The 24,788-nt window shown below is 32.7% G+C and overlaps 1 protein-coding gene across 1 annotated transcript in view; it reads left to right on the forward strand.

The window, feature by feature from the left end:
- NWD2 (NACHT and WD repeat domain containing 2) overlaps positions 1-24,788 on the forward strand; it is a 166,444-nt gene that overhangs the window by 65,903 nt on the left and 75,753 nt on the right. Inside the window, 1 exon segment of the mRNA XM_074272508.1 lies at positions 9,156-9,244. Coding sequence (XP_074128609.1) covers positions 9,156-9,244 — 89 coding nt within the window.

The raw sequence follows: 24,788 nt of genomic DNA on the forward strand, positions 1-24,788 counted from the left end.
ATCTAGCAGCGTCCACATTAAAAGAACGCAGGGCCTGGAACATGATATTCCGAAAGGCTAAGGAACTTGGTATGCAGCCAAGAATAACTTACCCAGCAAGAATGAGCATCGTTTTCCAGGGAAGAAGATGGACATTTAACGAAATAAATGAATTCCATCTATTTTTTATGAAAAAACCAGACCTACATAAAAGGTTTGATCTTCAAATACAGAACTCAAGAGACTTCTAAAAAAGGTAAAAAGAAATCTTGAGAACTATACTTCTGTCAAAAAAATATGTAAAGAATATATGTACAATTTGTCTTAGAAACTAGAGGTGGAAAGGAGATTATATCATAAAAAAGTATAAAGTGGTGGTACTACATCTCATGAAGAGGCAAAGGTAACCTATTATATCTGAGAGAAAGAAAGGAGGGAGATGAACATAGCGTGTATCAATAGACATATTCGATTTATGGTGAAATTTCTTCCACTTCATTGAAAAGTGAAAGGGAAGGAGTAAGCTAAGGGGAAGGGAATACAGTAATTTCGAGGAAAAGGGGTAAAATAAGGGAGGATCTTTAAGGTGGGGGAGGGATCCTAAAAAGGGAGGGCTGTGAAAAGCAAGTGGTGTTTACCAGTTTAATACTGGATTGGAGGGTAAAAGGGAAGGAAAGGGGAAAAGCATAAGCAGGGGTTAATAGGATGGCAAGCAATATAGAATTAGTCCTTCTAACCATAAATGTGAATGGGGCAAACTGCCTCATAAAGAGGAAGCAGTTAGCAGACTGGATTAAAAGTCAGAATCCTACTATATGTTGTTTACAGGAAACACATTTGAAACAGGATGAGACATTCAAACTAAAAGTAAAAGGGTGGAGCAGAATCTATTATGCTTCAGGCAAAACCAAAAAAGCAAGAGTAGCCATCCTCATCTCAGATCAAGCAAAAACAAAAATTGATCTAATTAAAAGAGATAAGGAAGGGCATTATATCCTGCTAAAGGGAAGCATCAATAGTGAAGCAGTATCAATATTAAACATGTATGCACCAAGTGGTGCAGCATCTAAATTCTTAAAAGAGAAATTAAGAGAGCTGCAAGAGGAAATAGATAGCAAAACTATAATAGCGGGAGATCTCAACCTTGCACTATCAGAATTAGATAAATCAAACCACAAAATAAATAAGAAAGAAGTCAAAGAGGTAAATAGAATACTAGAAAAGTTTGATATGATAGATCTTTGGCGAAAGCTAAATGGAGACAGAAAGGAATATACTTTCTTCTCAGCAGTTCATGGAACCTATACAAAAATTGATCATATACTAGGGCATAAAAACCTCAAAATCAAATGCAGTAAGGCAGAAATAGTAAATGCATCCTTTTCAGACCATAATGCAATCAAATTAACATTTAATAAAAAGCCAGGGGAAAATAGACCAAAAAATAATTGGAAACTAAATAATCTTATACTAAAGAATGATTGGGTAAAACAGCAAATCATAGACATAATTAATAACTTCACCCAAGAAAATGACAATAATGAGACATCATACCAAAATGTGTGGGATACAGCCAAAGCAGTAATTAGGGGAAGTTTTATATCTCTACAGGCCTACTTGCATAAAATAGAGAAAGAGAGGGCCAACGAATTGGGTTTACAACTAAAATTGCTAGAAAAGGAACAAATTAAAAACCCCCAGACAAACACAAAACTTGAAATTCAAAAAATAAAAGGTGAGATTAATAAAACTGAAAGTAAAAAAACTATTGAATTAATTAATAAAACTAAGAGTTGGTTTTATGAAAAAACCAACAAAATAGACAAACCCTTAGTAAACCTGATTAAAAAAAGGAAAGAGAAAAAGCAAATTGATAGTCTTGAAAATGAAAAGGGTGAACTCACCACTAATGAAGAGGAAATTAGAACAATAGTTAGGAGCTACTTTGCTCAACTTTATGCCTATAAATTCGATAACTTAAATGAAATGGAAGAATACCTTCAAAAATATAGCTTGCCCAGATTAACAGAGGAAGAAGTAAGTAGTCTAAATAGTCCCATCTCAGAAAAAGAAATAGACCAAGCTATTAACCAACTTCCTAAGAAAAAGTCCCCAGGACCAGATGGATTTACAGGTGAATTCTACCAAACATTTAAAGAACAACTAACTCCAATGCTATGTAAACTATTTGAAAAAATAGGGATTGAAGGAGTCCTACCAAATTCCTTCTATGACACAGACATGGTACTGATACCTAAACCAGGTAGATCGAAAACTGAGAAAGAAAACTATAGACCAATTTCCTTAATGAATATTGATGCTAAAATCTTAAATAAGATATTAGCAAATAGACTTCAGAAAATCATCCCCAGGATAAAACACTATGATCAAGTGGGATTTATACCAGGAATGCAGGGCTGGTTTAATATTAGGAAAACTATTAGCATAATTGACCATATTAATAATCAAATTAATAAAAACCATATGATCATCTCAATAGATGCAGAAAAGGCATTTGATAAAATCCAACATCCATTCCTACTAAAAACGCTTGAGAGTATAGGAATAAATGGACTATTCCTTAAAATAATAAGGAGCATATATTTAAAACCTTCAGTAAACATCATATGTAATGGTGATAAACTAGCACCTTTCCCTGTAAGATCAGGAGTGAAACAAGGTTGCCCACTATCACCATTACTATTCAATATAGTATTAGAAACTCTAGCCTTGGCAATAAGAGCCGAGAAAGAGATCCAAGGAATTAGAGTAGGAAATGAAGAAATCAAATTGTCACTTTTCGCAGATGACATGATGGTATACTTAGAGAACCCCAAAGACTCTGCTAAAAAGCTATTAGAAATAATTCAGAATTTTAGCAAAGTTGCAGAATACAAAATAAATCCACATAAATCCTCAGGATTTTTATACATTACCAACACAATCCAACAGCAAGAGATACAAAGAGAAATTCCATTCAAAATAACAGTCGATAGTATAAAATATTTGGGAATATATCTACCAAAGGAGAGTCAGGAATTATATGAGCAAAATTACAAAACACTTGCCACAAAAATAAAGTCAGATTTAAATCATTGGAAAGACATTCAGTGCTCTTGGATAGGCCGAACGAATATAATAAAGATGACAATACTCCCCAAACTAATCTATTTATTTAGTGCTATACCAATCAGACTCCCAAGAAACTATTTTAATGACCTAGAAAAAATAACAACAAAATTCATATGGAAGAATAAAAGGTCGAGAATTGCAAGGGAACTAATGAAAAAAAAGTCAGAGGAAGGTGGTCTAAGTGTACCTGATTTAAAGCTATATTATAAAGCAACAGTCACCAAAACCATTTGGTATTGGCTAAGAAATAGACTAGTTGATCAGTGGCATAGGTTAGGTTCACAGGGCAAGATAGTGAATAAAAATAGCAATCTAATCTTTGACAAACCCAAAGATCCCAAATTTTGGGATAAGAATTCATTATTTGACAAAAACTGCTGGGAAAACTGGAAATTACTATGGCAGAAACTAGGCATGGACCCACATTTAACACCACATACTAAGATTAGATCAAAATGGGTCCAAGATTTAGGCATAAAGAACGAAATCATAAATAAATTGGAGGAACATGGGATGGTTTACCTCTCAGACTTGTGGAGGAGGAAGGAGTTTGTGTCCAAGGGAGAACTAGAGACCATTATTGATCACAAAATAGAACATTTTGATTACACCAAATTAAAAAGTTTCTGCACAAACAAAACTAATGCAAACAAGATTAGAAGGGAAGTAACAAATTGGGAAAAAATTTTTACAGTTAAAGGTTCTGATAAAGGCCTCATCTCCAAAATATACAGAGAATTGACTTTAATTTATAAGAAATCAAGCCATTCTCCAATTGATAAATGGTCAAAGGATATGAACAGACAATTTTCAGATGATGAAATTAAAACTATTTCCACTCATATGAAAGAGTGTTCCAAATCACTATTGATCAGAGAAATGCAAATTAAGACAACTCTGAGGTATCATTACACACCTGTCAGATTGGCTAAGATGACAGGAACAAATAACGATGAATGTTGGAGGGGCTGTGGGAAAACTGGGACACTGATGCATTGTTGGTGGAGTTGTGAAAGAATCCAATCATTCTGGAGAGCAATCTGGAATTATGCCCAAAAAGTTATCAAAATGTGCATACCCTTTGACCCAGCCATACTACTACTGGGCTTATACCCCAAGGAACTACTAGAGAAGGGAAAGGGTCCTGTATGTGCCAAAATGTTTGTGGCAGCCCTTTTCATAGTGGCTAGAAGCTGGAAGATGAATGGATGTCCATCAATTGGAGAATGGTTGGGTAAACTATGGTATATGAATGTTATGGAATATTATTGTTCTATAAGAAATGACCAACAGGAGAAATACAGAGAGGCTTGGAGAGACTTACATCAACTGATGCTGAGTGAAACGAGCAGAACCAGAAGATCATTATACACTTCAACAATGATACTGCACGAGGATGTATGCTGATGGAAGTGGATTTCTTCAACATAGAGAAGAGCTAATCCAATTCCAATTGATTAATGATGGACAGAACCAGCTACATCCAGAAAAGGAACACTGGGAAATGAATGTAAACTGTTATTTTTACCTTCTGAATCCAATTCTTCCTGTGCAACAAAAAATTCGGTTCTACACACATATATTGTATCTAAATTATACTGTAATATATTTAACATATATAAGACTGCTTGCCATCTGGGGGAGGGGGTTGGGGGAGGAAGGGAAAAAATCTGAATAGAAGTAAGTGCAAGGGATAATGTTGTAAAAAATTACCCATGCATATGTACTGTCAAAAAATGTTATAATTATAAAATAAAATAAAAAATTAAAAAAAAAAAGAGAATTAAAATGGGGAATAAAAGAAGACTAATTGCCTTAAAAATTCCTCTAATGAATTAAAACTTTTTGAAACAAATCCAGAATTTTTATTAGTAGTATTTTGTACTGTAAGTGGTAATGGCCTATAAATCATGGGATGCCATTCTTTTCTGGAGAATCAGAATGAGTATCTTTTTTACATCATTTAACATTTTATCTATTGAGGAATACCTCTTATTAGTATTTTGAATTGTTATATTGAATAAATGGTTGTGAAAGGCATTTTATCCTGTGTTTCTCTGATTTATTTATCACATGAACTTTTATATTGTTAACTAAAAGTCACATGTCTGTCATATATGGCAGTAATTTGATTTAATAAAAGAGAGAAACGCATGCATGTAGCAACTTTTTTTATACCAAGGAACCCATAATAACCTTGGTTATTTATGGGATATGGGAAAAAGAAAATTATTTTGGGAGGAATAGAGAAATAGAGGAATTTGGGAGTAGTAGGGAGGAAGGAAGGAAGCAGTAGAGGAGGGGGAGAACTTGAGAAAGTCAGATCATGAAAGGAGGATGTTCTACTTATCTGAGAAGGTTCCAGATGTACAAACACTTGATCAGTATGGGCAGTCTGGCCAGAGCCAGACTTATAGCTAACTCAGCTTCAAGGACTCTGAAATACTTCCATTTCAAAAAAAAATCATTGTTATGTTAGTGTAGGAGGGCTTCATTTCTGAAAATAGGGCAATTCAAGAAAATAAGTTTAGGGGGGGGTCTTTCACAACATCAAAGTAAAGTGTACATTGAGCTGTTTTTGGTATGTGATGGGAGATGTTGGTCTATGATGAATTTCTGCCAGACACTTTCCAGCTTTCCAAGAAATCTTTGTCAAACAATGGGTACTTATTCTATTGTTTTTCTTTTTAAAAATAGCTATTTTATTTTATTTTATTCCCCCTGAGGCTGGGGTTAAGTGACTTGCCCAGGGTCACACAGCTAGGAAGTGTTAAGTGTCTGAGACCAGATTTGAACTTGGGTCCTCTTAAATTCAAGTCTGGTTCTCTATCCACTGAGCCACATAGCTGCCCCTAGCTATTTTATTTTTTAAGGAATAAGTATTTTTTTTAATTCATCTGACCCTTGTACTTCTGTACGCTTCACTTCCTATAGCATGGCAAAGCAAAATCCTACCTTAGCTTCATCTAACAATGCATATATCTTTCTGGATTTTAAATTTAGTCCTTCTGTGTTATATGTAATTAAGTGACATATTTCATCTCATTCTTTTGAATTTGTTGTTAATCATTGTATTCATCAGAGTTCTAAAGTTGTTCCAAGTTTTTTTCTCTAATAATTTGTAACTATATAAATGTTGCTCTAGTTCTCACTTCACTCTGCATCATTTCATAAAGTTCTTTTCAATTTCCCCTGACATTAGCCATTTAATTATTTTTTGTGAGATAATAATATTCCACTAAGCAAAACAATTCCCTTCTAATTGTTAAATGATCAAAATTGTCCATTTTATTTTGGGTGATCTTTCAGTTGTTTAGTTATAAATTCTTCCCCTTTCAATAGATCTGCAAGATGATTTTTTCTTTGTTTTTCCAATTTATTCATATGAGTTTTTATATTAAAGTATCCATTATCTTGGTATGTCATATGAAATGCTAATCTATATCCAGTTTCTACTAAACTACTGCCCATTTTTCCTGGTAGGAATTTGGAGGGTTTTTTTGGTCTTTGCAAGGGGGTTTTGGTCTAGTTTTATAGCATTTGGTTTGTTTTGTTAAATAGCAATTCCTTAGTAACTGGGCCCAGTTCAAAGAAAGAAAGAAAAATTTGTGGGGAAAAAAGTACTCCAAATCATTAACAAATAAGTAAATGCAAAATACATCAATTCTCAGATTCCTTATCATACCTGCTAAATTAACAAGCATGACAAAAAAATGAAAATGATAATTATTGGAGGGACTGTGGCAGGACAGGAACATTAATAAACTGATGGCAGAATTGAGTTTTGGTCCATCCATTCTGAAAAACAATTTGGAACTATTCCAAAAAGTTACTGACCTTTCTATCCAATGGTACCATTAACAATACTAAAACCTGAAAAGTTAAAGAAAGAGAAAAGAATACTTATAGCATCTTTGTTGTTATAGCAAATAACTGGAAACTAAGGTGGTATGCACCAATTGGAGAATGGTTGAACAAAATGCGATATATTAATGTGATAAAATGTTATTGTTACACAAGAAAAGATGAAAGATACAGTTTTCAGAAGAACACAGGAAGATTTGAATGTGAATAAAATGAAACAAAATTAATTAAGCAGGACAAAGTAAACAATTTAAACAATAACATTATTTAAAAAATAAAAATCTTTGAAAGACTTCAGAACTCTGAGCAATGATTAAACATGATAATGAAAATATTATGATGAACCATACTACCCATTCTGTTTTTTTTTAAGAGGTAGTGAACTCAAAATGCAGGATCAGGCATACATTTTTGGACACAACAATTAATAGATTTTCCCATAACTATGTATATTAATTACAGGAGCAATTTTTTTCAGTTTTATGGGATTCAGGTTAGAGGAGAAAACTATGTATAGGATAGCAAAAAAAAGTAAAAAAGTAATGATACACAGTTTTAATTAGGTAAATGTAAGTTTGGGATTTTAAAAAAAGAACACAATGGAAAGGTAAATATATATATATATATATATATATATATATATATATATATATATACAAACAGTGAAATAAAAGCATCAGAAATTGAAGACAAACATAGCAAAAGCTGACATCAAAGAAGTATATGACTGAAAAAGATGGACTGCTACATGACAAAAGTTTTTACTGGTATCCTTTACACATGAACAGAAAGATACAAGAGCCCCCAGCATATTAGATAGATCTCTTATGCTTACCTTCTGAGAGAACATAGACAAGAATTACACAATAATAATAATAATAATGAGATCCTAGACCTGTTTAATTAATTTGTTTCATGAGTATCATCATAGGGATTTTGATTTTCTTTTGTACGTTAGCTTAATAATAAATGGTTTTTCTTCATTATTATTTCAATGTCATGGCAATAACAGAAGTTATTTGCTGGAAATTTTAAAAGGCCCTCTTCTATCTCTCTCTATATATATAAATCTATGATCCTGCACTAAAAATTCCTGAGAAATATAATTGTATACACACACACACACGAACAAATATACATGTGCAAAGATATACATCAACATGTTTGTATGTGTGCATACATACATAATCTGCATTGCAATATACATATAGGTTTATGTATGTGAACATTTTATCTATATATACATATATGTATATGTATTAGATAGGAAGACAGACAAATAAGACAGGTAAATTAGATAGATAGATAGATAGATAGATAGATAGATAGATAGATAGATAGATAGATAGATAGATAGATAGGTGGATAGGTGGATAGGTGGATAGGTGGATAGATGGATGATACCTTGTTTGTTCTATAAAACAAATAGTAGAGAAATGCATAAACAAATTTATCTTCAAATATTTATTCTCCACAAAGCTGATACATCATTAAGTATATAACTCTTGTTATCCATCCATCTACCAAAAGTACCTTTTGGCAATGCCAAATTGAAAGTCATGTTCACTGAAAAACACTTTGTGTTCTCAAGTAGACACAAATAAAATTTTGATGTATCACCAGTGCCTAAATAAAACTAGTGAAAGAGTAGTCAAATAATTTCTCCCTCACTTTTTGACCTGAGAGTACAATATACAGTTATTCTAGACTCATGAAGCATGAAGTTCATCTTCTGCTTGAATATCTTCAATGATGGCAAAATCCCCACCAGCCCATTCCAGTTAGGAATAGCTCAACTTGAGTTATTTATATTGAGCCAAGATTTATGTCCCAGTAACTTTAGTTCATTAGGTTCTCTTTAGTCTTGAACATTAAGTTTAATCCCTTTTTTAATATTAAAGTCTCTCAAATTTTTGAAGACAGTAACATCATGTTCACCCTAAATCTTTTCTTATCCAAGGTAAATATCTTAAGCAGACATCTTTTGAAAGCTAAGAATTGTTTTAGTTGTCTACATTTCACAAAGTACACTTGTGAATTAGTGCAACAAAGTCATATTTCTTTTTTTTGTCTTCTTTTGTTATTTTCCTCCTCCCAGAAATCAAGATATATGTTACAGAAATAGTTAATTAAAATAAAATTAATTATTATTAAAAGTTTGTTGTTTTTTCCTACCACAGATACTGGAGCAGAACGACAAGCTCTAAGAGAAAATGTGTATCCTAAACTGAGGGAATTCTGCAGAGAAAACTATGGATTAGAATTTCAGGTAAAGTTGCTATTATCCCTATCTTCAATTATTCTGTTATAAATTCTGGGTTTATATTACACACACACACACACACACACACACACACATACACACATACACACACACAAATATATATATATATATATATAAAACATATGCATAATGTTTATATTCTGATAACAGAGTTATAAGGCAGCACAAAACATTTCTTAAAGTAACAGAAGTTAAAAACAAGTAATATCATTGTTGGTGGAATTGTAAACTGATCCAACCATTTTAGAGGGCAATTTGGAACTATATCCATAGGACTATAAAAATTCCACATATCCTTTGACTTAGCAATATCGTCTGTATCCCAAAGTGATCAAAACAAGGAGAGAAAAGGACTTTCTTATACAAAAAAAATAGTTATAGCAGCTTTTTATGATAAAAAAAATTGGAAATTGAGAGAATATCCATCAATTTGGAAAATGACTGAACAAACTGTGGTATATTATTATAATGGGATATTACTATGCTATAAGAAATAATGAGCAGGATAATTTCAGAAAAGACTTATATGAACTGATGCTAAGTGAAGTGAACAGAACCAGAAAAACACTTTAACATAGTAAAAGCAACATTGTGTTGTAATTAACTTTTCTTATTGATTAACTTTTCTCAGTAATACAATAATCCAATACAATTCCAAAGGACTCATATTGAAAGATGCTATCCACCTTTATAGAAAGGATTGATGAAGTCTAAAATAAATATTGAAGCAAGTATTTTTTACTCCCTACAATTTTCCTTTTGGGTCTGTGTCTTCTTTCTCAACATGATTAATGTGGTAATATGTTTTGCATAAATGAATTGCTTACTGTCTCAGGGAAAAGGAGGAAAAGAGAAAATTTTGAACTCAATTTTTTTTAAATAAATGTTTAAAAAATGTCTTTACATGTAACTGGGGGGAAATGAAACATTATTTTTAAAGCATCTTGAAAAGAAAATTATCAACATAATTGATCATATAATTAGCAAAACCAATAAAAATCACATGATTACATTTAATAGATGCAAGAAAATTTTTCAACAAAATACAACATTGATTCCTATGAAAAACACTATAAAGCAAAGGAATAAATTGAACTTTTATTAAAATGGTTAGAAGTATCTATCTAAAATCAAAAGCAATTATTATTCATAATGGGAATAAACTAGAGCCATCCAAGTAATGCTGAGGGTGAAACAAGCTGTTCATTATCATTGCTCTTATTCAGTATTTACTAAAAATACTAACTATACCAATAAGAGAAGAAAAAGAAATTGAAGGAATTAGAATAGGTAATAAAGAAACAAAACTATTACTTTTGTGATGATGTATTTATAGAAATCTAGGAAGTCAACTAAAAAACTAATTGAAACATTTAACATTTTCATCTAAGTTGCAGGATATAAAATAAACTAATGTAAATTATTAACATTTTATATCTTACAAACAAAACCCAGCAGGAAGCGATAGGAAGAGAAACATCATTTAGAATAACTAAAGACAATAAACAATACTCAGGCATTTACCTGCCAAGACAAATCCAAGAACTATATAAACACAATTATAAAATGCTTTTCACACAAATAAAAGTTGTAGCGTGCTGTTGTCTCCAGAAACTGCCGATTGCTCTCTGGGAAGAGATCTGCTGTGTCAACTCAAATCTCTCGGACAGATTCTTCTTCCTGTAGAGAACCGTTGTCTCTAGGCAGTTGCCCTTAACTCTTGTCCAGAGAAGTGACTTCCCTTCCTGCAGAGAGCCCCATCAAGCCTGATGTAGTGCAGAGACTTCTCCTATTTCTGGAGTGCTGTCCTCTTTTATCCTCCCAGAGAATGGGCATGGGATAATGCAAGGGCTTCTGGGAAGAACCACTTCAACCAAAGAGCTTGCTCCTCCCAAGCACGCAAACTCTTCCTTAGGAATTCACAAGTCAAACTACCAGGAAAGGCCGGAACTAGAGAATTGTTAAGTACCGACTTAGCACTTAGTAAGAACCTAACAAAAAGTAAATGTAAACAACTGGGAAAATATTAATTGTTCATGGATAGGCTGAGCCAATATAATAAAAATGATAATTCTACCTAAGTTAATTGAGTTATTCAATGCCATACCAATCAAACTACTAAATAATTATTTTGTATTCATATGGAAGAATAAAAGATCAAAAGTATCAAGGGAATTGATGAAAAAAAGATAATGAAGGAAACTTAGCAGTAATAGATTTTAAATTATGTTACACAGAAATAAACATGAAAACATTCTGAAATAGAGTGGTGGATCAGTAGAATAGATTTGATAAATAATACACAGTATATGACCTTAATAATCCAGTTTTTGATAATTCTAAGCTTTGGAAACAAGAATTCACTATTTAGCATTTCCCATATTCACCATATTCCACTTGCACTTTCATTCTTTTTAAGGAATATTCTTTCTTTTTCATTTAGATTCCTAATATATGAATTTAACCAGAACCACAGGGTTATGGGATAGACTGTATTGAAGAGATTTGTTTGGACAGATATGAAATCTAGTGTATCCTACTTCATATCTCAAAAGGAGGCAGTAATTTCATCACTATGTTTAGGAACCTCCTCTTACATGTGGTTTCCAAGGTGGATATTGGCAAGAGAAATCTATCTACTACACATCATACATAAGCAGAGTAGGAATAAGAGTTCAGAATAAAAGCCATTTTCCTTGGTCACTACAATAAGGAATGTAAGCATTAACTAATTCTTGGCGAGCTTAGCTTCCTCTAAACACTTGGTATATACGAGGCAATCATGGAGAGTGAGCAAAATTACTTATATAAGCAACCTATGAAATAGAAGATATACAGGTTAGAATAAATAATATTATAAACAAGAGTAAGTAGACTCTTAGACTTGAGTGTAAAATTAAAGCTCAACTCAACCAATTAAAGAACAATTTTATTGTTCACAGTCTCTGGGACTAGAAGCACTGGAAAATAAACGATGTGAAAGGGACTTGGGGAAGCCTACTAGCCATTTAGAAGTCCATTTCTTTTCTCTTTCCCATCTCTTTCCAAAACTAGTTATCTCTTGGAAGTCCTTCTATACTAGAATTGCAAAAGGGAACTTTGGGTTGATCAGGATTCATGTCTCCCTCCTTGTACATAGCTCACTGTCCCATGATTATCCTTCAATGAACCTTCCCCAAATCCATCTCACCCCCTCATAGACAGAGGGTGTTCCTCTAAAATATCCAAGAAGTTTTAGGTGTATGAAAAAAGACTAAAATCAGGATCTGCCAAAGATGATTTGTGAATGCCAGTGATAAAACTCATGGATACATTAGCATTTGTATATTCCATTCATTTTGAAGGCCCTTTGATAGAAAAATATTTGCTTGTAAACATTAAGTTGTTTGAAAGCTCACAAAATATTATTTTCAATGTAAAAAATAAATCACTTTTACAGCAGACAGAATTGTAAGGTCAGAATTTTTCTACCTGATTTATAGAGTAGATTTCAATTTTTAAATGCTTCCTCAGAGTCATACTTATTTTGTCAAAAATTGTGTGTATATATAGATATAGATATAAATATAGATACATGTTATGGGGAAAAAACAAGTACTTCTGTTTGCAGAAGAAAATGTCATCCTTTTTTGTTTACACTCAAGTAAAACACTTACCTTAGGGATCCCTCATGACATTTTATAATGTGACAGATAAAATAATAGTATAAAATAGCAAAATTGGTATGCAAAATGTCACACAATACTAGGTCATCAAGACAACTGTTGAATGATTAGTTGTGAATCACTATAAATCATAAACCTGAATTAAATTCATTATATGTTCAATATAATGAGCTTCAAGGAAAAATATGGCTTTACAGATAACAAGGCCTCAATTGTGGAAAACATCAGACCTGCAGATTTTTCAAAGCAGTGTATTCTCCTATGGGACTCAATTACCATATGTGGAAAAATGCATCTGAGTATATTAATCACAGCTCTGATTTAGTGTTTTCTTGTAATATGTTAGTTGGATTTGTCCTTGAACTACAGGAAAGCTTCCACACACTTTATTGGGAATATTGATTAGTATTAGCTAGAAGCAAAATTAGAATGTCTAAGCTTAAATTATGAAACTAGATATTTTAATTTGATTCTTAGATATGTTATATATCTGTTTTGTGTACTATATAGAAAAATTTCTGTCAGATGTGCCCTTAAGCCAAGAAACTACTATAAATATAGATGTCTCTTAAAATGACTACATAAATTAAAATTAATACTAGAGTCTTTAGCACATAAATTTCATGGAGAATGAACTATTTAGAAGGAAACCTAAATGCTTAAAGAACAAATAGTATATGAAGATTTCAGGAAAAGAAATTCTTTTCAATATTTTTTCTTCATTTATCATGTATTTGAGCCCCTACTTAAGCTGGACCTTTTAAAAGAATATACAAGTATAAGATTTTTACTACCCTCAAATAGTTTACAGTCTATTTATGGAACAAGACTTAAATATAGGAAGGCAGGAATTGTCTTATTTATGTTTGTATTTCCCCTAGGAACTTAACAGTGTTTTGCCTTTATTAAGCTTAATAAATTTTTGATTGAAAGAGTAAATTGAATGAATTGATTAATATAAACTATTAGAAACCAATACATAGGGGCAGCTAGGTGGTGCACTGGATAGAGCACCAGCCCTGAAGTAGGAAGAGCTGAGTTCAAATCTGGTCTCAGACACTTAACACTTCCTAGCTGTGTGACCCTGGGCAAATCACTTAACCCCAGCCTCAGGGAAAAAAAAAGACACCATATTGAAACCAATACAAGATATTATCAAGTATATAATCTTACACTATAGTCCTGTTCAAATGTCTCATCATAGTCCAGAGGCGACTTTGAGTTCTTAAAGGTTATGGCAGCAAAAAACAAACTCTAGTAGGAACTAACATGCAAGGAAGGCTTTATTTATAGGATTGGTAAAGATTTTTATGGGGTATTATATAAGGATAAATCCTGCTAAGTTTAAATCAAAATCAGGTTGGCCACATGCTGACAAATTTTATGGCCACCCCAGCTCTTAAAGACCATGTGTTAAATACGTCAGCAAGAGTTTGGATTTGTATTGTCTGTTAGAGACAAAAATCACAAGTCCTGAAGTACTAGTGCATAATCAGATGCCAAAATACTGAATTAAAAAGTGTTGGAGTAGGTAATAGACAAGAAAGATGGGGCAGCTAGATGGTACAGTCAATAGAACACCAGCCCTGAAGTCAAGAGGACCCGAGTTAAAATCTGGCCTCAGACACTTAACACTTCCTAGCTGTGTGACTCTGGGCAAATCACTTAACCCCAATTGCCCCAGCAAAAAAAAAAGACAATAAAAATGAGTCTGTGTAAGGTGAGAGTCATTTGTGAATATATGTGCAATAGTTAAGTCTATTACAAAGAACCATGTGGTCTATTGAAGCATTCCATAGAGGTTCTTAAAACAGAGGTTACTGTTATTTAGTTTAAAATAAAAAGGATTCAATGGATAAAGAACACTGGGTTATGAATGGATGATTTTTAAAATTATATGCATGGGCTAAGTATGATTTTTTTAAAACTGTCTAGCAAGAATAACCTGCATTATCAGAGCATCAAAAGTCATTGCCAAATACAGTTACAACTGTTATCACAAGGGAATGAATTTTAACAAATGTTTCATGAGGTATTAAAGGATCTATGAATATCTTCAACCCTTCAATTACCCTGTACTGCTGGAGGCACATAGTATAATGATTGGGATTTGGACTTTTAATTATCTACCAAAGTACTTCAAGTCCTCAGAAATAATTAGTTCTTTTTTCTCTTGATAATTTTTGTATATTTTGAGAATAATTATGATTGTCATTTTTTTTTTAATTTTTGGCCTAGACTTGTTATTTCGTTAGTCAAGAAAGCTCACTGTATATATACTAACTCAATAAAAACAAAATTGCAATTTATATTGGTATATAATATATATATATGATGTATAATATATATTATATACAATAATATAACCCAGTGATAGAGAATTACCTAGCACATTTAATGATTAAAAAACTTAGCATGTTCATAGAGCCAGTATTTATCAGAAGCTGGATTTGGCAGCTAGTCTCCCTGACTTCCAAGATTGGCCCTCTAACCACCACTACATATTATCCTCTCAATGTGATGATGATGATGATGATGATGATGATGATGATGATGATGATGATAACCCTACATTTGTAGAGAAAGGTTGTTATCATGATAGTAAAATACTATAAACACTACCCAGTTGGTTACCTTTTGACCTGCAAGAAGATTAATAGAAATGACTTGATAATTGATAGCAGTCAAAATGTCAATAGTGTTGATATTAAAGTCATTACTCTTCTATGTTTTCTCACCATTAATTCTACTTATCCTATAAAATATAACTATCATTGGTGGAATTTAACAATGAAAGAAAGGGAAGGAAGGAGGAAGGAAGGTTTAAAAAAAGTAGGAACAAGATGGAGAGAAGGACAAGTAAGGGAAGGAAAAAGAAGCCAAAGGGGAAAATAAGCATAGTAGGACTTCAGTTGCATTCAGAAAGGAAAGAGAGAAAATTTTTTTTATTGTTTTTCACTTGTTGGGAAAGAGAAAATGGCTTTGATTTTACTTTGTTAAATAATAAGAATTTTACATAAAATTTTATTCTTTATTGTATATGTTTAATTGAATATTTTAATGTTTTTAAGTTTGACATTTTTAAAACCAGGGCATCTGCCCTCCCCCCCCCCAAAAAAAAACCATTGAGAGGGTTCTATTTCTTTATGACGTCCCTTGTTTTGGCAAGCCATGTCTCATGTTATTTTTTCTCTTTTGAAACTTCTCCATGTTCCTATTTCTCTATAACATAGCATAATTCATCTTCCACAAATAATGATAGAGTATAACAGCTTTGTAACAAATATGGAATTTATTCGTTCATTCTATTGGGTAAGTGTTAAATTCTGAGGTGAGTACATCTAGCTAGTTTCCTCTCAAGTGTTATTTAAGTGGAAGATGTCAAGGATACTTACATGCTACTAGAGCACCACCAGTATATTAGAAAAGTGAGGAGGAGCAGATGTCAATTCATTCTTCTCAGATCTAGTTCAGCCTCTACATCATTCAAGCGTGACCAAGAGAATTTGACTTGCATAAGGTCAAGTAGTTTTTATTTGTTGGTCTCTTTGTCATTCAATTCAACAAACATTTACCAACCACTAAACAAATGTCATTAGGTATTGGACAAATACAACAAAAGGATCTTATTTCCTGCCCTTACACAGTTATATTCCTTTTGGAAGAGGGACAAATAAATTGCATACAGCTAATTCAAAACGATATACCATGAAGTAGAAGAGGGCATTTTCAACAAGTGTTATCAAGAAATGTTTCACATAGAAAGCTGTACCTAAGCTGAACCTTTAAAAAAATGATCTTTGAGATGCCCTGTGGTCGAGATGAGGAGAGAATGCATTCCAAACATAAAGGTTGAAACCATAAAAATCACAGAGGCAAAGAATGCAAAGTCAGTGTAAAGAAGCTCTAATATGTGAATTTTGCTAGAATGTGGGGACAGGAAGGTAACATGAAATAATTCTAGAAAGGTAAGAGAGAGAACCAGATTGTTATGGACTTTAAATGCTGTTCTGCCATCAAAGTCAATCTAATTCAACAAACATTGATTAACCACTTTCCAAGTACAGATTTTATTGGCAGTTCATGCTTCTTCATACCTTCCAACTTTAATGAGATGCTTGCCTTATTTTGTCTGTTCTTCTACCTTTACATTTATTCATTTAAAAAACTCACCTGTATGTGACTGGTTTCCAAATCCAAATTAGGACTTCAAGTTTTCTCTGTCCCCTTCATATGAAACTTTCTTTTGTTATCCCATCCCTGTGATTTCATTAGTGTATGCAACTTCCTCTACCAGGGCAGATGAGAAACTCTTCTGCAACTTGAAGTTTTAGAGAAGTTCCTCGGGATACCAAGAGAGACTCAGGGACTTGGATCATCTGATCAATATGTGTCAGAGACGAGACTTGAACCCAAGTCTTCCTGATTCTGAAACTGGCTCTCTGCTTGAATATATTGTCTCTAGAAATTTGAAACATATCCAAAATGGAACTTAACATTTTTTCTCACATGCAATGTGAGTGAAAAGTCAAAGACAACACCAATGTTCTAAATCTGAATTCTGGTCGGGGAGGGGAGGCAGCAAATGATGGGATCATTGATGGTAATAGGAAAATTAAGAAGGGACAATTTAGGGATGATAAATTCTGTTTGGGATATTTTTAGTTTGATATGCCTTTTCGATATCCTATTCAATATGTCCAAAAATCAGTTGGTGATCCAGGACTCCAAATCAGGAAAAAGACTAATTGAACCTGTTGAAGCTGAGTAGAAGTTGAGAAGAAGGTCCAGGATAGCCCTTTGGAGGATACAAACAGATAATGAGCATAACCTGAAGAGGCAGATCTGCAAGGGAGAGAAATTTTAAAAAAAATTAGAACAAATAAAAATCAAACAAGCTTAAGGAAACCATATTTCAGTAGTTGCTAAGTGAATAGATAATGTGGAAAGAGTAGAGATTACCTAATACTCTCTCTAGAAATTTGAAAGTGAAGAGGAGAAAAAAAAGGGGATGTTAGTTGAAGAGTTAGCAAGGTCAAATGAAGGTGATTTTTTTTTTTTATTGTTGTTTTCTTGTTTTTATGGGAGGGAGGTACTGAAGATGTTTGTGAGATGATAAGGAAAAACAAATAGCAAGAGAGGCATGGATTGCAGATTTAGTTAACCTTGATAATAATGAGAATTACATTGAGTTTGAAGGGAAATAACAAAATGTAATGGATATGAGCAGTTTAGAGGAGCAGGAAAAGGAACTTGAGTGACTTTATATTAGATGACCTCTGTTTTCTCAGTAAAGAAAAAGTAAAGAGGGGGCATCTGTTGAGAATAAAAGGTAAGAGGTTGAGTCGGAAGTTTGAGACTAAAAAAAAAAGTCTTGTATCAACTATGGTAAGAAACATACTAGAAAATCAATAAAGTGAAGAAGGATTTTTGTGTATCTCTTAAGAGTCAATTGGAAAGTTAAATGGCATAAATATTTCATGTACCAAATCAGCATGGCTTCGTGAAATTCATCCTTTGAGATTGGATTTGAATTTTGAAGATAGAAATATCATTCCTGGTAAAGTTTTGTGATTAAGGTGGGAAGAGCAAACTGAAGAACATAAATGTGAACTTTGATAACATAAAGGTCTGCACTCTTTCCCTTGGGAAGCACAAAAACTACAATAGCAAGGAAGAGCTGTCTGTGGTTCTGAATATGTCAAAGCAGGAGTATCCCTGGAGTTTGACATGGAACACTAAATGTTTCTAGGATTCTGTCAATGAGTCCCCTAAAAGTCAAGGCTTCCCCGACACCAAGAAAGGCAGCAATTATATTTATCCAGGAACTGGCCTTGGGAGCTCAGATACCTAAGTATCTTGGTCTGGCTATTCCATAAGATAGGTACAACATTTCCCCAAGGCTAGCGGCTCTTAGCTTTTGACATGTAATTGAGAACTGCCTTCTCATTGAACCTAGAACTTCAGATATCTAATATCTAGGGGTTTTTTCCTACTAGCATAATGAAAAGGAAGTGACCAGTTTGGGGCTCCTGAACTCTCTTTTAAAGGAGACATTTCTTCCTACATTATGTTTTCCAGAGAATGGGATTTTCTTATGCTATTGCTAATGTTTATCTATATTATATAATATAATACATATAATATAATATTTATGAATATTTATAATTAATAATTATTCTGTGGATTGGAATTATAATAAATTAATATTAATGTAATAATAATTGTATACTAGTTCTTAAAAGGTCAAACCATCAAAGAAATTTTTTAGAATAGTTTGCTTCCAGGTTGATGCTTACTTTCTGTGGTTCTGAAGCCCCTGTAACCAGAAAAACAGCAATTTCCACAGGCTGGTTCTGAAAAGTATTCAGATGGTGGCTTTCCAAAAATATTTTGAGCAATGAGAGTATTTTTGGAATAAGTATACAAATCCCAATTATAACTACTTTGAAAGACAAAAACAATTAAATGTATATTCAATGTAAAAAATCAGTTATTAAAAAAAGAAGTTATTATTTTAGAAAGTATTTTAAGAAACAACAATTGATGAGGATAAAAGAAGGAAGGAGAGATAAATTTAATTGGGAAAATACTTGAGTTTTAATTCATGGAAATTCCTTTTAAAGAAAAGGATTGTATAGGATAATTATGCACTTTAGCAGAATTAATTACTTTTGTACAGATTGAATGCTTGCATCCCTGTTTTCAAATCCTAGTACATTAATTTAATGGTTTTAGCTTTTTTAGACTAGTTCAGCAACATAATGATTAAAATATATCTGTTGCCCAGAAACCATAGTTCTTTTTCATATAAGTCAAGTGGTTTTAAGGAAAAAGGATACAAATCAAATTACTTTTTATGGGCTTTTATACTTAATGATGGAATAGTATGGGCACATAAAACACAGTGTCAACAACTTAGGATTTGAATAAATGGCAAATTAGATTCTAGCTATTCCACTGGACAGCCATTAAGCTAAAAGCTAAACTTAATTTTTTAAAGTACTTAATAAATCTTGTCTTGGTAAGCAATTTAGCTTGAAAACACATTTTGTCAATTATTGATCATGCAGACATTTTACCATATATCAACTTGCATCAAGTAGTTATACTTCATATGCTTATCCTCTATTTGAAAATCTCAGTTCCATTTTTATACCTTAATTTTCTTTCACTATGTATAGAGAGATCAGTAGAAAATGAGATAAGTGTTAAGGAAAAAGGGAATACTTTACAAGTCTGATTCAGTAGTAAAAACATGAATGTATAAACTGAGAGTTACAAAACCTTTAGAAAGTAGGCACCACATAAAATATCAGATATTCTATATTCTTGAGATTAAAATTTATCAAATGTACTATCTTGTTAGATGTGCTCAAGTCATTCCACAATTTTTTGGTAAGAATACAAGGATAAATTTTTAAAAGATCCTCAAGGAGATCATTATAAATAGTGGGCAATAAAATATATACAAATAGCTATAATAGAAAGGCAATGTTAATACATGCTGTTAGAGAAGTACACAGAGAAGTGGGATTTCAAAGGAGGGAACAAGCAAAGTCAAAGGAACAACAGTGTTAGGGATAAAACACTAAAATTGAAGTATGGAGATCTGAGTTCTAAAACTGGTTCTATCAATAGCTTGATATGTGAATTAGACCAGTTACTTCTCAATTTTCTCATCTTCAAAATGAGGGGATTGAATCAGATGAATTTTAATTCCTTACCAGGAGTTTGGCATAATTTATAGCTGCAGTCCAATGAGGTTGCATGCTTACTGAGGGTATGGTCCATGTTCTATATTACTTTTATAGTCTTATGGGCTCAACATAATATTTGGCACTAAGCTACTAATTAATAAATATATTTGTTGATATAATAAATATTGATAAATCATTGAAGAAAGAAAGTAAAGATCAGAGGGAAAATGAGATAATGCTAAGAAATATTTTCAAAATGAAATTGATTTAATTTCTTCCTTCTTTTAGCAACTTAATCACTTTTCCTTTTAAAGCCATTTTCTTCAGTACTATGCCATAAGATACTCTAGAACTACACTATAAATTTGATGCTTTTAAAGACACTAGGATCTTTTTTTAAATCTTATTCAAAATACTCATAAGGAAGCCCACAAAAGTAACCAATCTTAAAATTCCTTTCTAAAATATGAAAGATCAATTCTGATGGACGAGGCCCTTTCCAACAATGAGATGAACCAAATCAGTTCCAATAGAGCAGTAATGAACTGAACCAGCTACACCCAGCGAAAGAACTCTGGGAGATGATTATGAACCACTACATAGAATTCCCAATCCCTCTATTTTTGTCTGCCGGCATTTTTGACTTCCTTCACAGACTAATTGTACACTATTTCAAAGTCCAATTCTTTTTGTACAGCAAAACAACTGTCTGGACATGCATACATATATTGTATAACTTATACCTTAACATATTCAACATGTATTGGTCAACCCGCCATCTGGGGGAAGGGGTCGGGGGAAGGAGGGGAAAACTTGAAACAAAAGGTTTTGCAATTGGCAATGCTGGAAAATTACCTATGCATAAAATTTTTGTAAAAAAATAATTAAAATAAAATATGAAAGATCCAATTCAACAAAATACTTATTTGCATATCTACTGTGTACATAGAAAGTAGTCAGCATGATATAATAGATAGAAAACTGACTTTGGAATTAGAAAAACCTGGATTCAATCCTTGCCTCTGATACATAATCATTATCTAGGCTTTTTATTGAGCTTTAATGTTTTCTTATTTGTTTGCTTGTTTGGTTAGTTGATTTTTTTTCTATTTAGTACTTTATTTTTCTCCTAGTTACATATAAAAACTAATTTTTAAAACTTAGAGTTCCACATTTTCTCCCTTCCTTTCCAGACCCCCCCCTTATTTTAAAGGCAAACAATTCCATATAAGTTATGCATGTGTAATCATGCAAAACATTTCCATAATAGTCCTGTTGGGAAAGAAAGCATAAAACAAAAGAAAAAAACTCAAGATAAATAAAGTAAAAAGTAGCATGCTTCAATTTTTATTCAGACATCATCAGTTCTTCCTCTGGATACAGATAGCGTTTTTCATTCAGAAGTCCTTCAGAATTTTCTTAGATCATTATATTGTTGAAAATAGCTGTCATCCAGAGTTAATCATCTTGTGATATTGATGTTATTTTGTACACACTACATTTCATTTTGTATCAGCTCATAGAAATCTTTCCAGGTTTTTCTGTGAGCATTCTGCTCATCATTTCTTATAGCACAATCATATTCCATCACAATTCATACCACAATTTATTCAGCCATTCCCCAATTCATGGACATCCCCTCGATTTCCAATTCTTTGTCTCCAGAAAAGGGCTGCTATAAATATTTTTGTTTATAGGTAATTTTCTTTTTTTGTTATTTTTTATCTATTTTGAGATACAGACCTGGAAGTGGTATTACTAGGTCAAAGAGTATATGGATGATTTTGTAGCCCTTTGTGCATAATTCCAAATTGCTCTATAGAATGGTTGAGTCCATTTATAACTCCACCAACAGTGCATTGATGTCTAATTTCCCCCATATCTCCTCCATTATTTGTCATTTTCTTTTCCTCTCTTATTAGCCAGTCTAATGGGTATGAGGTAGTACCTCAGAATTGTTTTAATTTGCATTTCTCCAATCCATAGTGAGTTAAAGCATTTTTCATAAGGCTTTAACTGAATGATTACTTCATCCAAAAATTGTTTACATCTTTTGATCACTTATAAATTGGGAAATGGTTCTCATTCTTATAAATTTAACTCAGTTCTCTATATGTTTGAAAAATGGTGGGATCCCATATTCTAGCAAGGCCGCTATCAGAGAAACTTGCTTCAAATTTTTTTCATAGGTAATATTGCTACCTGTATTTCTTTCCATTCTATTTCCCTCCCTGTTTGTTCCACTCTCTCTCTCTCTTTTCACCCTGTCTTTCCTCAAAAGAGTTTTGCTTCTGACTATCCTTCCTGAAATCCCTCTTTCTTTCAATCCCTACCTCTCCATATCCCATTCCCCTCCTACTTCCCTGTAGATAGATAGATTTCTATACTTACTTCAGTATGTTTGTTTTTCCTTTTGATTGGAGCAAGATTTACTAACTCCCCTTTAATTCCTCCCTCTCCTCTGCCATTGTAAAAGCTTTTTATTTTCTCATTTATGTGAGAAAATCTATCCTATTCTGTTTCCCTTAATGTTTCTCTTAGTGCATTCCTCTTACCGTTAATTTTATTTTTTTAGACATCCCATCATATTCAACTCATATCTGGGCCCTCTGTCTAGATAGATAGATAGACTGACCTAATTATGCCTAATTATGAGAGAGTTCTTCTAAGTTATAAATATAATATTTTCATTTAAACTTACTCAGTACCTTATGGTTTCCCTTTCCTGTTTACCTTTTTGTGCTTCTCTTGAGTCTTGCATTTGACAGTTAAATTTTCAATTCAGCTCTGGAATGCTTGAAAGTCCTGTTTCATAGGATTTCCATTTCTCCCCTAAAGAGTAACACTCAGTTTTTCTGAGAATGTGATTCTTGTTCGTAATATTAGCTGCTTTGCCCTCTGGAATATCATATTCTAAGCCTTTAAGTCCTTTAATATAGAAGCTGAAAAATATTGTTTTATCTTTACTGAGATTTCATGATACTTCAGTTGTTTCTTTCTGGCTACTTGACCTGGGAATTCTGGAATTTGGTTGTAATATTCCTGGGAGTTTTCATTTTAGGATCTCTTTCAGGAGATGATCAATGGATTCTTTCCATCTCCATTTTGCCCTCTGGTTCTAGAAGATCAGAGCAGTTTTCTTTGATCATTTATTGAAAGGTGATGATTAGGTTTTTTTAATCATGGTTTTCAAGTAAACTAATTCTTTTTAAATTATCTTTCCTATATTTATTGTCCACCTTAGTTATTTTTCAATCAGACATTTCACATTATCTAAATTTTTTTCATTTTTTTGTTTTATTGCTTCTTGATTTCTCATAAACTCGTTAGCTTCTTTGTTCAGTTCTAATTTTTAGGGAATTATTTGCTTCAATGAGCTTTTGTACCTCCTTTTCCATTTATTCAATTCTAGTTTTTAAGAAGTTCTTCCTTCAGTGAATTTTTATGCCTCTCTTTTCATTTAGCCAATTCTGCTTTTAAGGCCTTCTCCTCATTGGCTTTTTGTACCTACTTTATCATTTGACCTACTCTCTTTTTAGGATATCATTCTCTTCAAGTTTTTTGTCTTCTTTATCAAGCTGTTGATTTGTTTTTGTTATTTATTGCATCATTCTCCTTTCTTTTGCCAATTTTTCCTCTGCTTCTATTATTTGATTTTCAAAATTCTTTTTAAGCTCTTCCATGGCCTAAGATCAATTCATATTTTTCTTGGAAGATTTGGATGTAGGAGCTTTGACTTTGTTATCTCTTCTGAGTATGTATTTTGATCTTCTTTGTCATCATAGCAACTTTCTATGATCAGAATTTTTCCTGTTGTTTTTTGCTCCTTTTCCCAGAATATTACTTGACTTTTAACTCTTTGTTAAAATAGGGTTCTGCTCCCAGGATGTAGGTTGCACTGTCCCAAGCTTCAAGGATTTTGTGCAGCTGTTTTCAGAGATACTTCTAGGGACCAGTAGGTTTTCAGTTCTTCCAAAGTGGTATTATCTAAAGAGAGGTGTGTTTACTGCTCTTCCACCCTGTGTTCTGGTCTGTAAAGGAACACAAGCACTTTTATGCTCTGGCACTGTGGGAAGGATCCCCACTCCACTGTGGCTGAAGCTCTGATGTGCTAGTTTCTCTTCACCCTAGGACTACTACCCAAGACTGTGACCCAGATTGGAG

The sequence above is a fragment of the Sminthopsis crassicaudata genome, chromosome 6 (assembly GCF_048593235.1).
Source record: "Sminthopsis crassicaudata isolate SCR6 chromosome 6, ASM4859323v1, whole genome shotgun sequence".
In the NCBI taxonomy this organism is placed as follows: domain Eukaryota; kingdom Metazoa; phylum Chordata; class Mammalia; order Dasyuromorphia; family Dasyuridae; genus Sminthopsis; species Sminthopsis crassicaudata.